Genomic DNA, 24,547 nt, shown 5'->3' with positions numbered 1-24,547 from the left:
CATTTCTAGGTGTGGGTGGTTGTCCCACTTTTGCTGCACTGCAGTTCAAGAGCGACCCTCCAGAAAGCAATAATGCAGTAACATTGGAGAAACATCCCAGAGCAATTAATAAAATAGAACGTGGTGTGGATGGTCCAGTATAAAGCCGCCATTAGAACACTATTATTTTACCAGGGACGCGGGTGGCACTGTGGGTAAAACCTCAGTGCCTAGGGCTTGCCGATCGCATGTTCGGCGGTTCGAATCCCCGCGGCGGGGTGAGCTCCTGTCGTTCGGTCCCAGCTCCTGCCCACCTAGCAGTTCGAAAGCACTCTTAAGTGCAAGTAGATAAATAGGGACCGCTTTCTAGTGGGAAGGTAAATGGCGTTTCTGTGTGCTGCGCTGGTGCCGGCTCACCAGAGCAGCTTCGTCACGCTGGCCACGTGACCCGGAAGTGTTTCCGGACAGCGCTGGCCCCCGGCCTCTTAAGATGGGCGCACAACCCTAGAGTTGGACACGACTGGCCCGTACGGGCAGGGGTACCTTTACCTTTTACCTTTATTTTACCACTGGTATTGCACAAGAACAAGAACAACCACCATCAGCAGCTTGGAGGGGCCAGAGTCAGATCCTTTACAAATTTAGGGTACTTGAGGACACATGGTTGCCATATTTCCCTAGGGCTCCAGCTGGTTCCATTAACTTCTTCTGACCAAACCCCAGGCTTACAACCAAGAATCAGAGTGTTGTTAGGGACCTCTCAGAGGACATCTAGATAAACCCCCAAACTTACAGGATAGTTTTTAACCAATATGTCTATCAGGGGTTGACAATCTTTTTTGCGATTGAATATTGCAGGGTTTCATGTCCCCTATGGGCAGGGCCAAGTAAGCAGAGAGCAGGGCTGGATCCAAATGCAGTCACTGCCTTTAAGAGTGGCTTGATGTGTAAGCATTAGAAGGCAGTAATCTTACTCTAGAAAGCTGCACCTACTCACACCAAGCTGCTGTTAATGCACAAAAGCAGGCTGGAGTGTGTTACTGTTTTTCTGATCAGCTGGCTTATGTACTAACTAATGTCATAGAACTATGCAAAATTCAAACCCCTCTGAATTAGGCCCCAATCCTATTACTTAGGTGACATTCCACTGCAGAAAATGTTTGCAATTTAGTATGATCACATGGCAGGAATCTATCGCAAATGGCGCTGGTTCAGTTTAAGACCTGGCTCATAAACAGAGCTTTGATTCGTTTTGAAATTGCAAGGGAATGTGTCTTGGAGACATCCTATAGAAAATACAATTGAGCAATATGCTGTTCACCAGAAAAGTCAAGGGTAATTATTTTATCCTTTGGGGGGGGGAATCAACATAGGTCAGCAGCAGCTGTTGTTTCTATTATTAAGCTCCAAAAGACAATATACTTTAATTCTTTATGAGGCACGTAACTTGCCCATTACTAAAAAAGCAAAACCACAATTATAGTCATTTGGAATGTTCCTATTAGTGATTCCCTGGGCATAATTGTACAAATTAATTGAACTGCTTGGCTCCGCACTGAGAAAAGGAACAATGCATTAGCTAACTTTGCAGGCTATTGTTCAGTGCTCTGTATTGTGCTTTAAGAAAATCTTCATGCTGGCAAAGTAGTGGGCCACAAACTTCAAACTGTCCTCCAATCTACATTAATTGGATATGGTGCTTCAGAGCGCAGTGGCTGCACAAATCCAGATGCACTTTCCTATAGCAAAAATCTGGAATTGTTTCATTGTGCTCAAATCTGGTTTTGGTTTGGAGTGAAACTACTTTTGTTATCCTACTCTCCTCAATTATTCAGAAACTGAATTAACACAGTCCATCCTTCTGAAGTTATCAGCATCGTTTGAGACTGCGGTATCTTTCTGGATCATCTCTCTGGGTTAAGGCTGGAGAGTACCACATTGTGGTGGTTCTGGTCCTTCCTGGAAGGCAGGCTGCACAACAGCAACGGACAACTTATGGCCCTCAATTGTTGGGACTCCAATTTCCATCACCCACAATCATTATCCATGGTCATGGAAGGATGGATTCCAACATCTGCCCTGCCTTCACCTTGAATGAGCCATTTTTGCCTACTTGTGATGGATTCTTTTAAAAAGTTTGCCAAAGGGAGAGCGGGAGCTCCGTTTTGTTGTTATTGCAAGGACTGAGAGCAAGTGGGAGGCCATAAATCATTGATAAATCACATATTGTGCATGCAAAGGACTACAGGTTCAATCGCTGACTGAAAGTGTGGAAGGCTGATGTTATTCAGTTTACAGGATTGAGTTAGATGGACCAGTGGTCTAACTCAGCATACGTCAGATGTCTGAGCCTCAGTATTTATGGAATTGATCTGCAACAGGACAGAGTTGCTACATCCAGATGACAGAAGAGCTATTGATTTTTTAAGAATCACACAGAATAAACATTTCTACCAGGGGCTACTTCTTTCATCCCAGCAACATTATTCGCAGGATATTCTGGTCAACTCTAAAAGCAGAAAGAGCTTTTCCAAGGCTCCAGGCTCAACAACCCTATTGAGCAAGCAATTGTGTATTAATTTATGCAACATTCTTAATAAATGCAGAGTCTACATAAAGGTGACATTAGCTGTCATAAAGTGTCTTTGTCTCACTTTTCAGAAAAGATGTCACAAAGTAATTTGTTCATCTTTAGAACTTAATAGATTTTTTAAAAAAAAAACTTCCCAAAAGATGTTAAAGACGTTGTATACTGACAAACTGTGTTTTTGTGTACCATTCTTACTGTGGTTACAAAAACACAGTTTCTAAACACTACCAAGAAATAAAAGTCATGCCACACTACAGTGGTACCTCAGTTTAAGAAAAGCCCTGTTTATGAACTCCGTAAAACCGAAAGTAGTGTCCCGGTTTGCGAACTTTACCTAGGTCTACAAACAGAATTCGAATGGTGGAAGGGCACCGGAGGTGAGAGGCCTCGTTAGGGGAAGCACACCTCGGTTTAAGAACGGACTTCCGGAACAGATTAAGTTTGTAAACCAAGGTACCACTGTACTTTGCTACATTTATCAAATGTCTTTTTTGAAAAACTGCTTTACTACCTAATAGACCAGCCCCCACCCCCCAAAAGAGGGACGCAGGTGGCGCTGAGGGTTAAACCACAGAGCCTAGGACTTGCCGATCAGAAGGTCAGCGGTTCCAATCCCTGCAACGGGGTGAGCTCCCGTTGCTCGGTCCCTGCTCCTGCCAACCTAGCAGTTCAAAAGCACTTCAAAGTGCAAGTAGATAAATAGGTACCGCTCTGGCGGGAAGGTAAACGGCGTTTCCGTGCGCTGCCAGAAGCGGCTTAGTCATGCTGGCCACATGACCTAGAAGCTGTATGCCGGCTCTCTCGGCCAATAAAGCGAGATGAGCACCGCAACCCCAGAGTCGGTCACGACTGGACCTAATGGTCAGGGGTCCCTTTACCTTTACCTTACACCCCCCAAAAAATATCCATTAAGGATGTAATCCTATACATATCTTTTCAGGAGTAATTCCCATTGAGTTCAGTAGGGCTTCAAGTCAGCCTAAATAGATAAATACTTCACTTGATTAAAAGGGGGAAAGAAAAGAGATTTTACTTGCAATTAATGAGTAATCTTCCATGAATCAGAACAAATCTATCATCCCATTAGGCTTTTAATGCATAGTACAGAGCTCTCAGCAGCAGTTTTAATACAAATTCAGTCTTCCGTTAGTGCAAACCTTTCACATAAATTTAAACCCTCTTTCAGGAAACTCCTAGGAGAAAGAAAACATTGGTAAGATCGAAGCGGACTGCTTCCTTATAATGAAAATGAAAGAAAAATAATTATGTTTATTTGTGTGCCTCTATGTGGATTCTTAAATATATATCTGTGACTTTTGTTAAATCATCTTGACTTGAAAGTCAGTTTAATTTAGGTTGTGCTAATAATATGCTGCTTTTATAGAATCCATTTACAGAGAACCCACAACTTCAAAAGGCAAAAATCTAAACCTTTTTCATCAAATCTCAAACCCAAGTGGGATAACTCTATAGTGGTGAAAACATGGCTAAGAGCTTTTTAAACTGCTTCTCCAAATCACTAACCCTGCGTCTTCATAATATTAATTAGAAAAACAGCAGCCTGCACATGTACCACCATTTCATAAACAGAGCCCTGTTATATTGTACTTCAGAGATGAAAATTCCTAACACAATAAATCTGTCAGCCTTTTAGATGCCACAGGGCTGGATTTTCTTTTTTAATCTAAAAAAAAAGGTTCACGTGATAAAGCGGTTGGGGCAGGCAGCTGCATGAGCAAACTTTCACAAAGAAAAATAATCCCAGCACATTCGAAATTCAAGTGGACCACAATTAAGCAACTTCAACATGAGAAATTAGTGTGATTGCGGGTATTCTGGAAACACACAACATAGATTCAAAAACTAGCAGACGCATCTCCAAATCTGGTTGCTGTCAGATAATAGTGTGGATACATGGAAAATCACATATTCCCTTTACAAAACAAACATTACCATTCAGCTGTTATCTGTATCAGTGAAGGAATAAAGGAGCCAGTGGGGTGCCTGGGGCTTCCAATTGGGAGCTTCTCGTTGGAACCCTGAAAACTAAACCCTAACTCATCCCTTTTAAGTATCTATCCCTAAGCATTGCAAAGGCAACTTTGAGCATGTGGTCGGGGAAATGTACACTGTGATTTCTAGCTTTACAATTCTGACTTATCACATTCTCAATTTCGCCAGGGTCTAGAGCATGGACTTGAATCAAGCCCGAAGTTCACCTTAAGAAATCCTCGTCCCACTGGGATGAATGCAACGCAAATAATGAGAGCAGACCTTCAGGAAAACCAGAGCAGGTTGTCTCTTGGATAAACAACACCTTCCTAGTATGTTTTCTCTGAAGCCCAGTATAAAGATCATGCCTGGGACCCAAAAGTCTGTTTTGGGTGTACTCAACAGTTTGTGTGCACCTATAACAGACCCACATGTTTTATCGGAGGGAGGTAAAACCTGCTCCCCTCCGCCGCCGCCCCCCGCCCCCCAAGCTGGCTGGACTCCTCATTGGCAGCTGCCAGCATGGTTAGTGGTCAGGGATGATGGGGGTCCAACAATCTCTTGCAGGACACAGATTCTCCACACCTGCTTCATCAGATAAAACCAGTTTGGAGTGTTTGGCATGGAATGCAGAGAAGGAAGAAGCTCCTGTTTAAGAAAAACCAGCTCAGATACTTTGTAAAGGTAAAGGATGTGAGCATTTTTCTTCGGATCCTGGCCAATGGTTTTCTCACCCCGCCCCCAACAACACTGAAGTGTTTTATCAACTGTTTGTTACATATGTGCTTTTAGGACAAGACCTTTGATAACATTTGCGCTTTGCAGCCCAATCCAATGCATGTTCACTGAGAAGTCATTCCCTTGAATTTCTTAAGATTCTTTGTCAAGTGATTATGCTGAGGATTGTTAATATGTTCATACCCAACCTTTGCACCAAGGAGCTCAGCACAGTCTGCATGGAGTTTTCACATTCTCTCTTCACAACAACCCTTTTAGGTATAGGGCTCATCTGATTTAGAGAACAGGCCTCTCTGGTTCAAGTGTAAATGAATGTCCACTACACAGCCTGGTTTGCTATCTTAAGTTGCTCAAGGTATTAAAAAACAAAGTTTGTTTGTACTAAAACACAGGTTCCATTTTAACGTTATCAGATGTACACTTTGACAATACAGTGGTACCTCGGGTTACATACGCTTCAGGTTACATACACTTCAGGTTACAGCCTCCGCTAACCCAGAAATATTACCTCAGGTTAAGAACTTTGCTTCAGGATGAGAACAGAAATTGTGTTCCGGTGGCGTGGCAGCAGCAGGAGGCCCCATTAGCTGAAGTGGTGCTTCAGGTTAAGAACGGACCTCCGGAACGAATTAAGTACTTAACCTGAGGTACCACTGTACACATTAGAACGACCCTGTTCCAACCTGGGATTAAAACTCATCTCCATGACCTCTCACATACATTCCTCTTTCACTTTTAATATTCGCATCCTAGATATGTGTAACCATTTCAATACAATCAACTTCCAAAACAGATGTGTTTAGAGTTAAGAACTATTACGTAACAATGCTTATGAAGGTGATAGAACTGGCCCAGAGTTAGCTCATTTGTCATCTTCCAGATGTTCCAGGCCAACTCCTATAATCTCAGACTGCTGGCCATGATGGCAGAAGCTTATGCAAGTTGCACTCCAACATCTGGACAGCACCATGTTGAACTAAACCCAACATTCCTGAATTTGCAATTGTTCAATAATACAGAAATGCGGAGTTTCCCAAATTTTGGACTGCAATATGAGCTTTGCACCTAAACTCATTTGTATTGGAAAGCCCATTCACGCCACTTGGAAAGGGTCCCAGTTTTGCTAACTTTGACAGCAAAGGACCAAAGCCTTGCTTTGCACATTCCTGCCATTTACAGTTAAAATAATCAGAGTTTGCAGGGCTGGGGGGGGGGGACTCCATTATTTCCCTGGAGCTCTGCTGTCAGTCAAAGTAGACAATTCTGAGTTACAGGCATTTTATTTGTGGCAACTTTATATGTTCAATGGGACTTACTTCTTAGAAAGTAGACGCAATATGTTCTCACACAAACCACATAGGGGTGGCAGATAGGAAGTTCTTTTGGTTTAGCTATGTTATAAACCTAAGTATCCTCGATCACTCGGCTGTTAATGACAACCCAATATCCCACCAGTACCCTTAATGATGCAGAACACAACAATTACAAAATTACTAGTTAGTTCTTTTTATTATACCCATTCTGGTTTAAAAAATAATAGGAGCTTTAGGGTAGTCTGCTAGCAAATAAACATTCACTAATCAAAATACAAGTTTTCATTAGAAGGATGCGTTTTAGCCAACAGGAGGTTTCGCTGTTAATTCACATTCAAGCAAGTAAGTGTCGACAAACATAGTTCTATCATTTTGCTGATGTTTGTACGCAAGTCTCCCCCCATATAAATAGGTGCAGAAACACAGCTTAATATGAAAGTACTCTGTCCAGGTACAGCATATGAAAATCTGTATAGCACTAGTAAATGAATAAAAAACTAAATGATTCGTGTAAAATGTTTATACACTTTATATACACACTAAGTCACAAGTTCAATTAAAAACCACCTCCCATTCATAACTCTTATGATAGACTTAGTAAGCTACAGTACAAGATATATTTTTTAAACAGAAAAAAGAAAAGAAAACTAGCCAAGAGCTCATTTCAGGACTTACTGAAAACTCGATTGTATACAAAATTTTAGAAAACATACTTCAGAGAGAATTACTCAACACAAACTAGAAAAAGACTGTAATCAGCTCTCGAGAATGACATTTTAAATACTTAATTGCAATCAATAACCTCTCACTTAGCGAAAATATGACAATGGAATTATTTTATAATAAGGCATAAGGACAACCAGGGTACTCTCTCTTCTGCCGCACTCTGGCTTCCCAATGCTCTCTTATTGCTTGTCCTTATTTAAAAATGCTCTCTCTCCCTTTCTTTTTCTTGCTTTCTTTGAAAAAATACATCATTTTAAAACCATCTCCCAGAGAAAAAGGGAAAACATTTCTGTGGATGGGAGATGTTTGAAATCTGGACTGTTGATTGATATTTATAAAGCCCCAGAAGAATTTCAAAATGAATGGTTTAAGCTGCAGCTAGACATTTAGCTAAAAAGATGGAAATAAAGAAAGCCTCTCTCTCTCTTTCTCTCTGTCTCTCTCTCAACAATTCTAACAGGCCAGCACTTGACCCTAAAATAATATTTTACTCAAATAAGGAAATTCCACTCTTTGAAATGACAGCTTTGGAGTGAGGAGGAGGAAACGTAATAGAAATATTCTTTGGTTAAGACTATAGTGCCCATAACTCTGTATCCAAGCATCAAGACACTGCTTGTAACTAATTCTGCCTAAGTAAATTGTCAAGTTTCAATGTGCACCGCTTGAGGAATGGCCAAATGACTGGATCGCATAAAAAGCACCCATTAGGTCGCAAATGTAAATGGACAGTACTTTTAAGTCGAGCAATGTGCATTTATGTATAGATCTGTTTAATGCGCGGGGGGGGGGGGTAAGAGCTTTCATTCAGAGTAAAAACTTGTGCTTATACATCACCATGGTGGTCCTTCCCTATAGATAAGACACCAGCCAAAATTCCTACATACGTGGACTTTATGTTTCTGTATTGTTGTAGGCGCAAACCCCCCTCCCAATAGAAAACAATGGAAACAGAGCCAAATTTGCCCTTAGGTATTTGGAGAGAAAGACCGCATCCCACTCAGAATGCCCATAACTTTTACTCAGCAGCATGTCTTAACAAATGTAGAAATACCACTCTTTTGCCCAGGGAAGGAAAGGGTACCAATGGACACTTCAAAGAAGCATTAAACTGAGCCTTGAAGACATCAAACAAGAATACATATAGGATGCTACCCAGACAAGTCACACTAAGGGCCTACCCCTCTTAGTATGACTTGGCTAACGCCCAAAGAGTTCCAAAAAAAACGCTTAGCACATCTGACAATCTGTGGTGCTGCTCAAAGCCCAGACCTGACACACCTCCACCCTTAGCCAGTCTGGTAGACTACTTTCAGAACATTTAAACAATGTGCAATGGGGTTTTTTATATATAATACACACACACATACATAAAGAGTGATAATACAAGAATTTTCACCAAAGACTCTTCCTTGCTATTGTCCCCTGTGTCAGAATGACATTTTTCAAACACACTCAGTTTTCAGAGAACTGACATTGCTTCATGCCATCAAGGGAAGGGAAGTTCCAGCTGTTCAAGTGGTGTAAAAATCCAGAAGTCGCCACTTTGATGACGGCCCCTTTTGGCACTGGCTCTTCTGACCCATCACCATTGTAACGCAGTTCCAAAGAGCTGAAGAAGAAAGAGCCTTTGGAAAGCGGCAGAGAAGGCAAAGGGAATAAAATGGTACAAGGAGGTCCCTGATTGCGTTGTCTAGTATTTCACCCCCAAACAGGGTAGGGGTTGGGGAACAGAAGCAGCCACAAAATCTAACCTGTCAGAAATAGCTGTTCCATTCCACTGACTTCATCCAATTTAGGAGATAGGCAACACTGGGAAAATAATTATCAGGAAAGGTTCTCTCTGCTTCACCACCAACATGGCTGGGAAGTGCAAAATGTTCTCTCTCTCTTTCTTTCAGATTCCTCTTCCAATCCCAGGGCAAGAAGGCAACACTTTCTGGGAAGCAGGAAGGATGGCAGCGGACCGGCCACATAGCAGTTCCTTCACCATGATGCAGAAAGAAACAAAAGGCTGGGAAACGGGAGACTGGTGGAAGCAGACTCAGAATAATGCGAAAGGGTCCTTTACATCATTGAAGTAGCATTTGATGCCCACCCATTCTCTGGATGGGGGACGAGTGGAGATGCAGGAATAAAATATACAGCACGTATGTTCTGGGGTGAACAAGACAGACATCTTTGGAAGCATGCATGTTAAAAGGGGGACACAGGTACGTGTGTCAAGATTTGTGTTTTACCTCTAGCGATATGAACAGATCACATAGTAGGTTGATTCTGGGACAGTGAATTCTGCACAGCTGGCATTTGAGGTGGGCAGTGATTATATTAAAGGGTTGGGCAATGGCAGCACATTACATGGAAAAGGCCCATGGAAGTGCTCTGGACCCATGTTAAGTGCAAGGGGTAGAAGGAAGTGATCCAACTTGTACAAAACAAGAGGCGTTCCTTATGGGCGAGGGGCTGAGTGACTGTCTATATAAGGAACCTAGGTGCAGATGGTGTTCTTCAAAGGTACGAGTGAGGGGTGCATGAGGTGTCACAAAGCTATGAAGGGATGACCACAGGGCAAGTGCATAGAAATGTCAACAAGGGGCCAGGAACTCAGCGTGCGGAAGGGAAGGAAGTTCTCTGCACCTTTAAGAACAACACAGAAGAGGAGACACCACAATGGGGAGGTTTCCTATCTATGCAGTTCTAAAACGTGGAAGAGCCTTCAGGCTGCCACCCTGTTGCTTAGGCAAAGGCTCCATCTGGGATGCTGGACAGGAATTCAAGTGGGGCACTTTTGTCTCTCCCAGCACAGCCCCTTCTAAACTCTCCTACAGTTTTGCAAGGCGCAGCTCCCACGCAAGCCAAGAATGTGTCAAGCAGAGGCAGGTTTCTTTCGGCAAGGTCAGGCCCGGGTCATCCTAGGTTAGGGAAAGGAAGGGCATGTGCCTGGAAAAAAGAAAAAATCTGGGGTGTGGTGGAGCTGGTGGCCAGCCCAGGCTGCGCTTGTGCATCTCGGTCCCCTCACTCCCTGCAGAAGACATACTCGGTGTAGCTGGTCCAGATCTTGTCGTCGGCGGGGCCGCCCTGCTCGGGGGCGAAGGCGCAGGTGCCGGTGGAGGAGCAGGCGGCCATGCGGAAGCCGGCCTCGCTGAGCCGGTCGAAGGCCTGCTCCAGGAAGTTGAACTTGAGGTAGTAGCGGGCCGTGTAGCGCTCCGGGGGCCGGTCGGGGTCGCGGCTCTCGTTGAGCGTCTCGCCGAAGACCTCCTTGGCCAGCGCCGTCTTGCCGCACACCGTGATGCGCGCCACGCGGCGGAACTTGGCGTCGGCCTGCGCGTCCCGCCCGATGGTGTAGGAGCCGCGGTAGCCGATGGTGATGTAGCCCGAGCGCCGCCCCGACGCCGCCCCGCCGGCGTCCAGCGAGAGCGACGGCGCCAGCAAAGGCCCGCCCGACGGGCTGCGGCTGGACGTGGGCGAGGCCGACAGAGCCCCGCCGCCGCCGCCCTCGGGGAGCTCGGCCTCCAGGTAGCCCAGGCCCGGCGGCGGCTCGTCGGCGCACACGGAGGCGTCGCGCAGGAGCCCCGAGAAGCGCGCGGCGGCGGAGGGGAGGCCGGCGGCCGCCAGACGGCGCGCCAGCTCGGGCAGCTGGAAGTACTCGGCCTCCCTCTGCAGGCGGCTGCGCTCGGGGAAGCGCTCGGGCAGCACCAGCTCCTGGTCGCGCAGGTAATCCAGGATGTAGCGGAAGAGGAAGCCGTCGCGGTCCAAGAAGAAGCGGCCCTTGGAGTCGCGCGGCAGCTCGGACGCCGCCTGCTCCGAGAACATGCGCCACAGCAGAGAGCCGCGCACCGACAGCACCGTGCCGCGCCGGGTCACGTACACCTGCCCGCCCACGTTCAGCTCCACGATCTCCGGGAAGCCCTCGCCGCCCACCGACGACGCCGCCGCCTCGGGCTGCGCGGGGCGCGCCGCGCTGCGCAAGGCGCTGCTGCCTCCGCCGCCGCCGCCGTTGGGGAGCCCCCGCGCGCTGTCCGCCAAGGCCATGGCCGGCCCGGAGCAAGTCCTTCCTCTACGGCCGCGCCCTCGGCTTCTCCTCCTCCAGGCTGGCGCGCTGCCTTCCCCGCCAAGCTCCGGAGCGCGCCCGCTGCTGCTGCTGCTGCTGCTGCTGCTGCTGCTGCTTCCCGGGCTCCGCTCGGCGCCCCAGCCTCTTTTTCTTTCTCTCTCTCTCTCTCTCTCTCTCTCCTCCGGGCTTCGCGGTCCTCGCGCTCTCGCGACTCCGATGCGCCGGCGGCGAGCGGCGAGCGCGGCTTATGTAGCGGCGCTGCAAGCTCGCAGGAGGGGAGCGCAAGGCGAGGGGAGCGCAAGGCGTGGACGGGGAGGGGGAGGGGAGCCGGGCGGGTGGGTGTCGACACTGACGTGGGGCTGCGCCTTCCCCAATTGCGAAGGAGCCCGAGCGCAGAGCGCCCACCCCCTTTCCCGTGCTGCCGGGGATATATTTATTTATTTGCTCGGCGGAGAATGCCAACTCTGGCCAAATCACAATCAGCCCGACCCCCCCGTCGGAGAGACGCGCAAGCAGCCCCCATGTTGTGCTGGGCTCGCTTCCCTTCTCGGCTTGCCGTCGCTTTGCAAAAACAGGAGGATGTCATTCTCTGGAGCGCTTCCCTTGACACCCGCAGCAGCAGCAGCAGGATTTTCCAAGCGATTTTTAAGGGTGCAATCCTACACATGCACACACTTGAGATTAAGCCCTGTTGAGTTTAGGGGGACTTCCGAGGCCATAAAGTCGGGCTGCCCCGTCCCCCTCCCCCCAGAAGCGAATAGATCGCAGCTCTTGCTGTCCATTTAGTCTGGAGTAGCCTCCTCTTTCCTATTGGCTTCCGTGAGAAATGTGCTTGGCGATTGGCAAACGCAGTTGCATTTTTTTTTACTTTGGGATGTGTGTGTGCGTGCTCTAGTCCTGTTGAGGTTAGTGCAGAGGCTGATGGAGTGGATTTGAGAGGCTGCTATCAAAAACCAACTTTTAGAGGGAGCGGCGCCTTCGCATGAATCGCCCCGAGTATGGCTGGCTAGCTCCCCAATCCTCGGCGCGCCCTCGACTACCACAGGGATGAGTGGGGTGGAGATTTAAGGCGCTGGATGGGAGCAAAGGAGGAGCAGCGATGGGCAATGGCTCCTTAGACTCCCGTCCTTCAGAAAGTGCAAGTCAGCAGGGCTGCCGCAGAGTAAATGGATTGTCTCAGGTAGAGTGTAAGAACCAGCCCAGGGCAACGGTGTTGGTGCAGAGGCGCTAAACTGCTGCAACGTCACCTCCAAGCTGTCCACTACGGAGCGGGTCTTCTGACGTGACAGATGTCATACTGCAAACTCTGCGCTTTTTGCAAACAGCCTCGTTGCAGATGGGAAGGCAAAGGAGCCTTGTGGCTTCCTGACCTCTAGGCAGACTTCCTCTTTTTAAAAATGGTGGGTTTAGCAAAAAATAAAAATGCACACATCCCCCATGCCTATTTTCCCCTGCTCCTCTTTTTCTAGTAAATCGATTTTTCGTAGTTTCTAAGGGGGAAATGAAGAGCCACATTTCATTTTACACATACCAATCATTTTCATGGGTTTCTAGGCTTCTGGTTCCAATTGATCCTTGACTAATATTGTCCTAGAGATTTTTTTTTTTACTTACCCTGCTTTTCATGCACCCACAATCTCTGGCCCTCCCTCCGTTTTAATGAGTGGAACAGATATTGTTAGACTTCAAAGACCATATTGTCGTTTCCCCGTACTAAATTCTGCAGCATTTATCTTCACTGTGGGCTTATCTCCAAAAATGCTGCCATACTGTAATTCTTTACGAACTGTCCCTGGGCTTGCTTAAGACTGCAGTCACAGTACTGCAGCACTGCCAGGCACTGAAACAGTGAAATGCAACTTACAAACATGTACATCTGTAAAAGGTCTGAGACTTCAAACGGTTAATGACTTGTGTTAATTCATTTCCCTAGCTGTTTTACAAATAAAGTCCCTGTAGGATTGACCCTAAATAGGTTTACTCAGAAGCAAACCCCATTAAAGCAGCAGATTTTAGTTCCTAGTAAATGTGTTTTAGACCACAGCGCTACCTGCATCCCCTTAGGACCGCAGTATTATAATGCAATCCTATCCACATCTCCTCAGAAGTAAGCCCAATTCAGTTCAGCAGGGCTTCCTCCTAGGTAACAGTGTATAGAATGTTGCAACAGTGTTAGAAACTCAAATATATAATCTAGGAGACAAATGACTCCTTAATCCGAGGTTACAGTCACCAAAATGGAATGTCTAGTTGCCGTTTCAGGACAAGACGGCTTTAAAGTCTGATTTTTCAAATGATGGTCTGACTGCGATTATCAGTTAAACATTGAGCTAGTTCTGATGACAACCTTGAGCTAGGTTAAGAACTTTGAGAACTTGAAGAAGAAAGAAGCGTGGCTGGGGAAACCCAGCCAGATGGGTGGGGTATAAACAATAAATTATGATTATTATAAATCACTTGATCCAGGGACAGTCCACATATATATTGGCCTATTCTGACCTCGTTTTCTTAATGGCGACATGGACCATTGATAACCTAGGGATATTTTTCACAACTGTGAGTGGGGCAGTAGACTGGGGTAAGTGAAGACAAGCTACAACAAATAACTGTAACTCCTGCTCAGACTGCACAGAAAAAGCATTTGGTTCCTGAAATTCATTCCGATTGTGCAGATAAACGATAACTGACAGAATTCTACAAGATGGGGTATGTTTGTGTGAAAACAGTAAAGATCCAATGATGCCAAGGAATGCACCTCCAGATGGCAGGGATGTCAGGTGCCATCCTGGCACCCAGGAATCTTCACTTGGTCGCAAGTGTTTGGTAGCCTGGTGCAAAATGTGCCTGGCTAATTTCAAACACTGGATTGCAGCCTTAAGCTTTATATTTCACCTCTCCTACACAGGAAGTTATGGTGTAGTCTCACTTCCAATATAAACGTTTCCAGTGTTTGTAAATGTGCTCATAGGATTGTTTCTGCAGGCCTTATCCTTCTTTATTTAAGTAGCATGGGATGGATTTGTATCTGCACACCTGAGCCTGACCCAAGTATGGGATGCTGCCATAGAGCCAGGCTGTACACAGGTGGCACAGGAGCAAGTCTTGGGCATGAGTACAATTCCTTGCTGCCCACATAAACGACAATGCAAAGTGCAACTTAAATAAGTAGGGGCCTTTTTGAATTAGCCCAAGTCCTGTTCTCCATTTGCAGTGAGAAAAAGATGGGCAGTTCTTAGGAAAGGAGCCATTTCCCACAAGCTCCTTCTTGTGGCCACAAGTGCTTAGGTGAATTGACCTAATTATTATCATTAGAGGCATTGTTCATAGTGGGAGGAGGTGTATGAGCCTAACACCCAGCCCAAACTGTGTGTACCATACCACAACAGCCTAGCAGACTATATAAGCAAGTGGGACCTGCAACGAAGAGTTGCAGAATGGACTGCTCCTCTTAGGGGGCAAGAATTTCACCTTAAATGCCCAGCTGACACACCCATCCCACACTGGCTGGTGCTGTGCACATGATTACAGCCAGCTGCCTCCTCCATGCGCCTGCATATGTCCCCTCTCCCGGCCAAGCTTTTCAGTGTTTCATTTCTCTATAGCCATATGGCTATAGAGCTTTTCAGTGTTTCACTTCTCTATAGCCATATAGCTATTTTGGGGGTGTCTTCCCCCCTGGGCTGACAGTTTAATCGTCTTTCAACACTGTCAATGGAATAGTGTCCTCCAGTGCAGCCGGCTAGTTTAGGAGGTATATGACAGGCCTGGGGCACACCTAGCTCCCATTTATAATGAAGGGCAATGACTCTGAGGCCTGAGGCAGTGACTTCAGCCTGCCTAATAGCAGGGCCGGCCCCAACTGCTGCCGTGCCTTCAGCAGCAGCGTGATACTGAAACAGAAGTTTTTCCTGGTGTTGATAGGAATAGTGGACAAAATATAACTTGCCATATTTCTGAGTCTTAAGCTGCAGTCCTATATTTTGATTTTAAGTGATTTTAATACCGTATTTTATTGTTGTTACTAGTTTAAGAATGGCAGGTAAGAAATTCAATTAAGAATAGTAATAATTAGCTGGGAGTCAGCTACATTGAATTCAGTGGTGCTGTATAGGATTGTACTGACAGATTTCTTATAGAGATGTTCAAAAACCCTTTGAGAAAAACAAACAACTGGCTACCCTATTAACATTCTATGCAGGTAGCAGATGAAATACTACAAAGGATGTTTTCTGACTTTTAATGGGGTGGAGGAAGAGTCAAAATAAGGGCATTACATTTAATTGAGCTATATTTATGCAACTAACACAGGAAGGAGGATATTGAAAATAAGCTAACTATTAATTAATAGATGCTTATTCAATTGATTAGAATGTAAGAGCCGCTTTTCCGATTTAACAACAACAAAAATTAAAAACTGAAACCACATAGAAGCAGCAAAATAAAACACAACTTCAGTCCTATACGCATTGCAGGTAGAATTTAATGGGAAATACTTCTAATTAGGTATGCTGAACCACTGCAATAAAATTTAAAAGACTGAATCTGTATTGGGTTTTTCGGATCCAAAAACACTCCTGAAGCAAATCTCAAATAGAGGCCCACTATTACACCATTGAGGACGTGGGTGGCGCTGTGAGTTAAACCACAGAGCCTAGGGCTTGCCGATCAGAAGGTCGGCGGTTTGAATCCCCGTGATGGGGTGAGCTCCCGTTGCTCGGTCCCTGCTCCTGCCAACCTAGCAGCTCAAAAGCACATTAAAGTGCAAGTAGATAAATAGATACCGCTCCAGCGGGAAGGTAAAGGGCGTTTCCGTGCGCTGCTCTGGTTCGCCAGAAGCGGCTTAGTCATGCCGGCTCCCTCAGCCAATAAAGCGAGATGAGCGCCGCAACCCCAAAGTCGTCCGCGACTGGACCTAATGGTCAGGGGTCCCTTTACCTTTACTATTACACCATTAAAATGGCAACAAAACTCAAGAAGCAAAAGCCAAATGATGGTTCATGATCCCTATGAAGCGCAAACACTTTTACAAGCCTCCTCAAGCCCATTGGGGAAGGAGCAAGATGGGTTCTCTGGGACTTGCGCAGTGAGAATGCAACTACTGAAAAGCTCTTGCTTCTTTTATTGGTCCAATAGATTAGATGAGAGTCTAGTTCTCAGGGTCAGCAGGTTCCAAGGCTTGCTCACCAGGTGCTTCCAAGAAGCTCATCAACCAGGCATGAAGGCAAGGGCCAACCCATAGTCTCCCTATCGCCACCATTTGTATTCAGAATTCAGCTCTTGAAGAGATGGAGCTTGTCATAGTTAACAACTGCTCAGCCACATTCTGAAGGTTTGTGAAGGCAGCCCTCAGAGATCACATCATAGTAGACCTGGAGATCTTCAGATGTTCCATCATCTCAAATCATTGACCAAGCTGGCAGTGGTTGACATGAATTAGAGTCCAACAGGAGCAGAAGGTAGTGGACTCTCATTCTATGGAGGTTTTTAAGCAGAGGTTAATTGGCCATCTGTCAGGTATTTTTTAGCTGTGTTTCCGGCATTGCAGAGGGTTGGACTAGATAACTCTTGAGGTCCCTCCCACCTCTACAGTTCTGTGATTCCTAACACTGCAGTCCCACAGAACTTTCCCAAGCCTGCAGTAGATGAAGGAGGATATTTCCAAGGCATTTATGACACTTGCAGTGGGTCTTAAATATGGCCGAATTATGCCTTTGGGAACAGTGAGCTAGGATAAAGTATGAGAGGAAATGGCGAAAGTGTGGAAACAGGCAGAAATTTAATGCAGAGACTCTGCAGGGGAAAAAATAACCACAGGGAACTGGGCATTTTATGAGGTTCAGTGGCACAGTCAATATAGGTACTTTGAATCAGAAAGCAAATAGAGTAGCAAAAACGACAATACAAGATTATGTTTTGTATGGGATACAGGGGGGAAAGGAAAGAGATGGAGAGAATGTGTAATTCTCTAAGGCTAACAGTTTTTACAGAGTTCACCAATCAACTGTCCTTTGTTGTGGTGGTAAGCCTTAATTTTAACACATCAGTGTTCCAATATAGCAATACATTTTTCATGCTGGGGGGCAACAAAGGATACAATGTGGTTTTAAATCCAGAGTTCCAGTGTGCTTTGCACATAAACTAATTGTGCCCCAGGCTTTTGATCTGAGGTGAAAATGGGAACAGTGGGAAATGGCAATTGATTAACAACTGGTGAGATTCTGCACAGGGTTAACAACTGGGGGTTTTTAGAAAGAAAGAGAGAGAGAGAAGGTACTGTTTCTTTGTATTCCATTAAAAAAAATACTAATTAAGCACTATTGCAAAGTGAGACTCAAACACATTTTCTTTTTGCACAGTCTTGTGGGTTCTTCACAGACCGCAATCTTCCACTGCTTATTCTTGCACATAGAACTGAAACCAAAGGGGTGGAATTTTCAAGACTCCAATTCCCCTTGCTCAAACTTGCTTGCAGAAAGAAAGAAAAATGGCACACCCGAAAGATAACCTATTTATGGATATTGTTGGCATGACAAATTTTAGGAGGAAGAGACAGACAGACATTTAGTGAGATGACGTTTAAGAGTCTCTCAAAATAAAATTGGTTGCCATTGCCTTTGGGGGCAAAATCCAGTACCTCAACAGCAGAGTGAGCAGAAGGAGGCCCCTAATAATAATAATAATAATAATAATAATAATAATAATAATATTTCATTTATATCCAGCCCTCCCCAGCCGAAGCCGGGCTCAGAGCGGCTAACAACAGTAAATGATACAACATTCTAAAATCAGTTCATTATAAAATCAGTTCAAAGCAGGTTAATGGCAACCATTGGGCTAGAGTTCTGTGAGGTCTGCCTGGCTTACCACATTCTGAAGGGAACGAAATAATGCATACTGTCATCTAAAAACTGGAGCCCATAAGACCATCTGATGTGATATACGTACTTCACCATCTAAAGAGCTGTGCCCTGTAAGATCAGTTGTGCTATCCCTTCCTCGACTCACAATAGGCACCTCCAAACAATTGTCGCTTCCAGTTTCCCATCCCTGGCTCAGCATCTCCCACTTTCATTCCAATTATCTTAATCAAGTCAAATTATTCACACATTCCAATGAGGTACAGCTCCCTGGGCGGAACATTCCCAGAATATCCTTCAGAGCACCACAAATGGCCCACCTCTGTACTCAGAAAGCTAATTTATATTTCCAGCAAGCCTTTCCCCAGAGGAGGAGATATATACAGGGACACGTAACTCTGGTAAAATTCATTATGTACAATAAAGTTTCCACAGAAGAGACATCTTGTGGGAGGGGGTGGAGGAAAACCAAGTTATTTTGCATTTTGAATGCCTGCTATGTTGCCATTGGTTTGCATCAATTTAACTGGAGTTACTTTTAAATGTTAACAGAGTTAGGAGGCACCTTGTTCAGTGGGGTATTGAGCCCCCCACATATCAGGGCCAATGTGGCAAAAAGAGTTAAAAAATTAAAGAACTGAACTAAAGAACCACACTAGCTCATAGCAAGAGTCTCAGTTCCCGTTTACGGAGCCAAAGAATATGGAATATGGAGAGAGAAATCATCATTGGCCAACAATACAGATTCTATTTTATGCCCCCCCCCCCAAAAAATCGCAAAGGTTAGAGTGGGGAGGTGGTATTTTTAGATTAGGGTATGCAGTTGCACTGGGTACTGTACTCTACATTGTAGCATGGATTAAACAATTTGAAATGCTTTAATGGTGGGAGAGAAGACAAGAACTCTCCCAAAAGTGACCATCGAGGACAATGGCATCCTAGGCAATGCTCAGGGGGATGACTGGGTGATGTTGTGTGTCTCCAATTCTGGGCACGACAACTCAGGAAGGATATTAACAAGCTGGAATGTGTGAAGGAGGGCAACCAAGATGATCACTTTACTCTAGTACAGGGATGGCCAACAGGTAGATCGTGGGGTGCCTGTGGTAGATCATGGGACTCCTCCCACCCCCACCCCCAAAAAGCTCAACAACTTTGACTTCCTAAAAAAATCTCAACAACTCTGGTCAATCCAGTGGGTAGATCACTGCTTTTTTTATAGTGGGCGTAGATCGCAGTCTCTTGGAATTTGGACAAGCCTACTCTAGTATATTTATTTTTGTAATAATAATAATAATAGTTTTATTATTTATACATCACCCATCTGGCTGGGTTTCTCCAACCGTTCTGGGCAGCTCCCAGCAGAATATTAAAAAACATGATCAAACATTTAAAACTTCCCTAAACAGGGCTGCCTTCAGATGTCTTCTAAGAGTTATGTAGTTCTTTATCCCATTGACATCTAATGGGAGGGTGTTCCACAGGGAGGGCACCACTACCGAGAAGGCCCTCTGCCTGCTTCCCCATAACTTTGCTTCTCACAGTGAGGGAACCAGCAGAAGACCCTCGGAGGAGGACCTCAGTGTCCTCAGTGAACGATGGGGGTGGAGATGTTCCTTCAGCTATACTGGACCGGGGCCGTTTATGTCTTTAAAGGTCAGCACAGGAGAACTGCCTTCAACTTGGAGAAGTGTGAGTTTTGAAGAACGGCGGTGTTTTGGTTCGAGTTTTGTTTCAGAAACTGTGGATTAGGTAGATTCGCCTCTAATTGTGAACAGAATTAAACTTCTCCTCCAGTCTCACTTATAAGCCTCCCTCTGAAAGGGAGCCTTGATTTCATAAGGTTCCTGATCATGAAGAGGCTTATGAGCATGTTCAAGTCAACGCATGTGCAAGCCCCCTTCACACCACACTGGAGTCTGCAGCCAGATGTCTCCAATACAGAATCCTAATACCTGAACAGGGCTACAGAGTATCCAGGAGAATGATGAAGAGGAATTGAAGCCCCCCATCTCTACACCTCTTAAGAGCTACTTCCATAAACTCAGCAATGTTCTAAGTATTTCATAAGAACATAAGAAGGTCTCTGCTGCATTGCACAAAAGACTCATCTATCTCTGGCTATCTCTGATCCAGCAGTGTGTGCACGCAAACCATAACACTGTCAGAATCTTATCTGACCGGATCCTTGTCTGCAGACACACACGCACACCCTGAGAGTCACTACATAAAAACAGAGTGATTTTGGACATAGTTTGTTGTTAAACTGAAGTGTTGTGAGAAGTAACAGAAAAAGTTCTCCAATTAAACCCTCGCTCATGTACACAGAGAAGCTAACTGCATTCATGTCTGTAACCTATGGAACAATGGTTTTAGGATCTAAGCATTCACTATAGAATATTGTTTTCTATTTGTATTGCAATACAATCCACCATTACTGGATCCTTAGCAAAAATTGCAATTATAAATCTGGAGTTGAACAACAAGGGTCTTTTCCATTTTGTCCAATGCTACTGAATTGCTAGGCAGGAGACCTAACCTAGGTTAGTCGCTTTCCCATTATATAATTATGAGTTTGGATTGTCCATGAGTTCATATAAAGGTAGAATAACACGCATGGTTGGGGCATTAACTGCACCTGACAAGACCAAGGGTGTCTTTAAAGAATCCTACCTCACAAGAGAGGCAGAAACAAGAGCTCCAGGTTGCAACCTTCTCCTAGACCAAGTACTGCACATAAACAACATGCTTTCATTTATATTACCGGACTTTTCAGTTGCATTTTCTGCCAAAAGGCACTCGAAATAGCATACGATCCATAAAGAGAATAAAAGCCACCAATCATAAAGTCAATACGATAGCAAAATGTAAAAACCCATAAAACTAAAAGGCAGGTATCAAAACAAAGAACAATCAGCACATTAGCAACAACAGGCTCCCAAAGCTTTCCTGAAAAATAAGACATTCAACCAATGCTGGAATCTAAAAGAGGCATGAACGGCCACTGCTGTGAGGATTATTGATTGTGGTCCTGTAGCCCCACCCCTTCTGCTTTGGCCACACCCATTTAGCACAGCTCCCTGCCCACTTTGGCCAAGAAAGAAAGATGGAACGGAAGAGAGATACAAAGCTGATATGAGCATGTACAAAGTGCCTTTCCATAAATAAGGACCAAGTCTCCCTTACAGGAGGCACTGCAGGGCTAAGACCCGGCACTTTCCTTTTTTTTAAAAAAAGTGCTGTTTTCTTTCATCATAACCGCCTGAGATCAGAGTGGAAGTTCTTCTTTTTGTTAATAATGGTGAGATTCCTGTACCCACTGATTATGCTGGAACTCGGCACTAGACAGAGCACATTCACTTTAACCCCATTCCATGGTGATCCTGTCGTGATCAGCTGGGAAAACACAAAGTCAAACTTAGAGATACGGTGGTACCTCAGGTTACATACGCTTCAGGTTACAGACCCCGCTAACCCAGAAATAGTACCTCGGGTTAAGAACTTTGCTTCAGGATGAGAACAGAAATCATGCTGTGGTGGCACGGTGGCAGCGGGAGGCCCCATTAGCTAAAGTGGTGCTTCAGGTTAAGAACAGTTTCAGGTTAAGAATGGACCTCCGGAACAAATTAAGTACTTAACCCGAGGTACCACTGTATTGTATTCATGGTTGAAATATGTCACACACACACACCCAATTTCAACACACCCATTATTCTTTTCGTGTATATTACGCAGTTCCAGTGAGGCCAACTCCAACTGGGACAGCTCACTAAACTGTTTGTTACAATAAGAACTTAAGCTAGCCACTTTTAGTTTGAAGAAAATCAGTCATCTGGATCGCATACCCATTGTGGATCAGGACCCCATGTTGGTTTCTTGCTGAAGATCTTTTTTTTTTTAAAAGCATTTATTAATTTTCCAATAAAAACATCCAATTAACATATCAAATCAGATCCAATAAAAATAAAAAACTAAAATAAAAAGGTCCAATTGTCTTCCAAATTGTAATAATTTTGTTTTGACTTCCCACGGTCTGAATTTCGAAGCACATTCAACATCATAGTCCTGCCTCTCATCATCCTCAATGTTATTCATAATTCCATGTCCGATTTTTCCCTTCCACATTTTGACTTGCTGAAGATCTTACCCAGGCTGCCATTTGCCCCAGAAGGAGCTGTTAGCAGTACGTACTACCTGCTGAACTATTAAGCCTCTCACTTCAGTTGCAGGAACTAAATATTACAACACCGGCTTCCACAGAAAACCTGCACAATATCGCTTATATTCCTACCTTCCAATCCTCACATGCACAGACTGCTTGTGCCTGATGCTAAATCTGCAAACCGACAGCTGATTGTAATGTATTAATGAGCTCTAAGGCAACAAGGCAGTCTCCCATTGCTTTCAATAAGGGAGTGAAGTGGGGGCTTAAATATCTTCCATTGAAATCACTGAAATTTAAACTGCTCTGTTTTGGCTAGGTGAGCCCTTAAGTTTCTAGACACACAACTAGTAGTAAACCTATAGCAAACCTAGTAAACCTATAGCCTCTGCATTATACTTAAAATTCAGGCTGTGCTGAATAGCCCCTTTTCCCTGGTCTCCATGGATGTTCTGTGCATGTCTGAAGGGAGCACTGAGCTTTATGTGCACAGTCTTCCATCTGATCTGGAACCTCAATGGTTCAGGGTTCTAGACTGCCTGGAAGACAGTAGCCAGGAAGGATCCTTCCCTTCAGATATCTGTGCGCAAGGGAGAAGAGCTCAGCCAGCACCATTCCTAATGCGCATGTTCTCTTACACTATAAATATAAAGCCCAAAGAGGGTATGTGTGAATACTGTTACCACCTGCCGGACTTGGAAACAGGCAGTGGTCATGGGAAAGGTAAGATGAATCAGAGGAAATTTTAAGAAACCTACGCACTGCAACTTTTACCTCCAAATCTTTACTTGAATATTCTTTTATGAGAAGTGGGATTGGGGGGGGGCAGCTACCTCAAGAAAAATTTAAAAAAGGATATTGTTCTCTACGTATTAATTTCATTTTGCAAATTTCCAGAATCTTCCGTGCTGCTGTATTTTATTGGTATGTCCTGTTGAATGGAAGTTTTGTAGATACATGTAAAAATAAAAATAAAGTTTAAATAGAATATTCAGAAAAAGTTTTGACTGAGCAACAAAGTGATTCAGTTTCCCAAAAATGCACTGCTAACATCGTGGGTTGTGTGCATGTTATTTATGTATGTACTGTATGTTTGCATGCGTGCATGTATAGATAGATTACAGCCCCTGCTTCCTCAACCATTCAGTTACATAAAACAGTCTTAATCTCTTTGTCATCTTTTGCTGTCATTTCTATTGACGTAAGAGACTATTAAGTAGAGCGAGATGCAGCGTTTAGAGATGCTGCCTCTGGAACTAAGTGGTTTCACTGGAAATAGATGCCTCCCTCTCTCCCCTGATGGGAGAACCTATTTATGGTGCAAGCGGACAGCTTGGAGCTTCATATAAACACTGCTGTGAACTTCCAGCTTGCCATTTCGGAATGAATAACAAATACCTGAAAGCAAACAGCCAAGTATTGCCTGCCATTTCTTTTCATAGACTTGAAAAGGCTGAATGTCATTAGGCCACCCCACCTCACACACACTCCCCAACACACAAATATCCCTTCGAGATCACTCTCAGAAAAGAAGGACAATATATAGTTATTTATTAACATTTATTAGGTGTCTCGTTACAAACACCCTAGGCCACATACAATCAATTAAATATAAAACTAAAAACATAACCATAAATGCAATCAATTCATTTGTGAGTATGGAGTATAGTTCTCCACACACACTTTTTTTATTTTAGCATTATTTCTTCCAACAGGTTTCAGGGGCAACATGATAAATGAAACATTCTGACACATGTTTCCTATGCACAGTTGTTGTTTTTTAAATGCCATCAGTTTTTTTCATGGCCTCACAAACCCTACCCACAAACACAGTGCTCCCCTCCTTGTTTGCGCTCAAGTATCACCCATTGCAGATTTAAGATTACCGCCCCTCCCATCCTAAATCCCTTTGTTTTGGAAGATGTTGGGTTTTTCTTACAAGGAAAGGGGAGCCCCTAGCGGCTTGAATCTTAAGTTGCTAAAGCAAAGGCAAACTGCAATTGCTGTTTCTGACTTCTTCCCTCTCTGAATGAAAACAAGAAAAGATAACATGCAGGAGTTTGGGGCACCCTCGTTCAGTTATCGTGCCATGCACATCCAACAAGCTCAGACGACTTCAGCCTCAATCCCTCCTGCTCT

The 24,547-nt window shown here is 44.7% G+C and overlaps 1 protein-coding gene across 1 annotated transcript; it reads right to left on the bottom strand.

Annotated features, from left to right (window-relative positions):
* Window positions 1-6,789: 6,789 nt before the first annotated feature.
* On the bottom strand, window positions 6,790-11,488 carry KCTD12 (potassium channel tetramerization domain containing 12). The gene has a single exon (XM_081003718.1). The coding sequence runs from the start codon at window positions 11,368-11,370 to the stop codon at window positions 10,354-10,356; it is 1,017 nt and encodes a 338-aa protein (XP_080859844.1). The 5' UTR covers window positions 11,371-11,488; the 3' UTR covers window positions 6,790-10,353.
* Between the last annotated feature and the right edge of the window lie 13,059 nt (window positions 11,489-24,547).

The sequence above is a fragment of the Podarcis pityusensis genome (genome assembly GCF_964106645.2).
Source record: "Podarcis pityusensis genome assembly, chromosome: 4".
Lineage (NCBI taxonomy): Eukaryota > Metazoa > Chordata > Lepidosauria > Squamata > Lacertidae > Podarcis > Podarcis pityusensis.
This window is presented reverse-complemented; position numbering and strand designations above follow the sequence as displayed.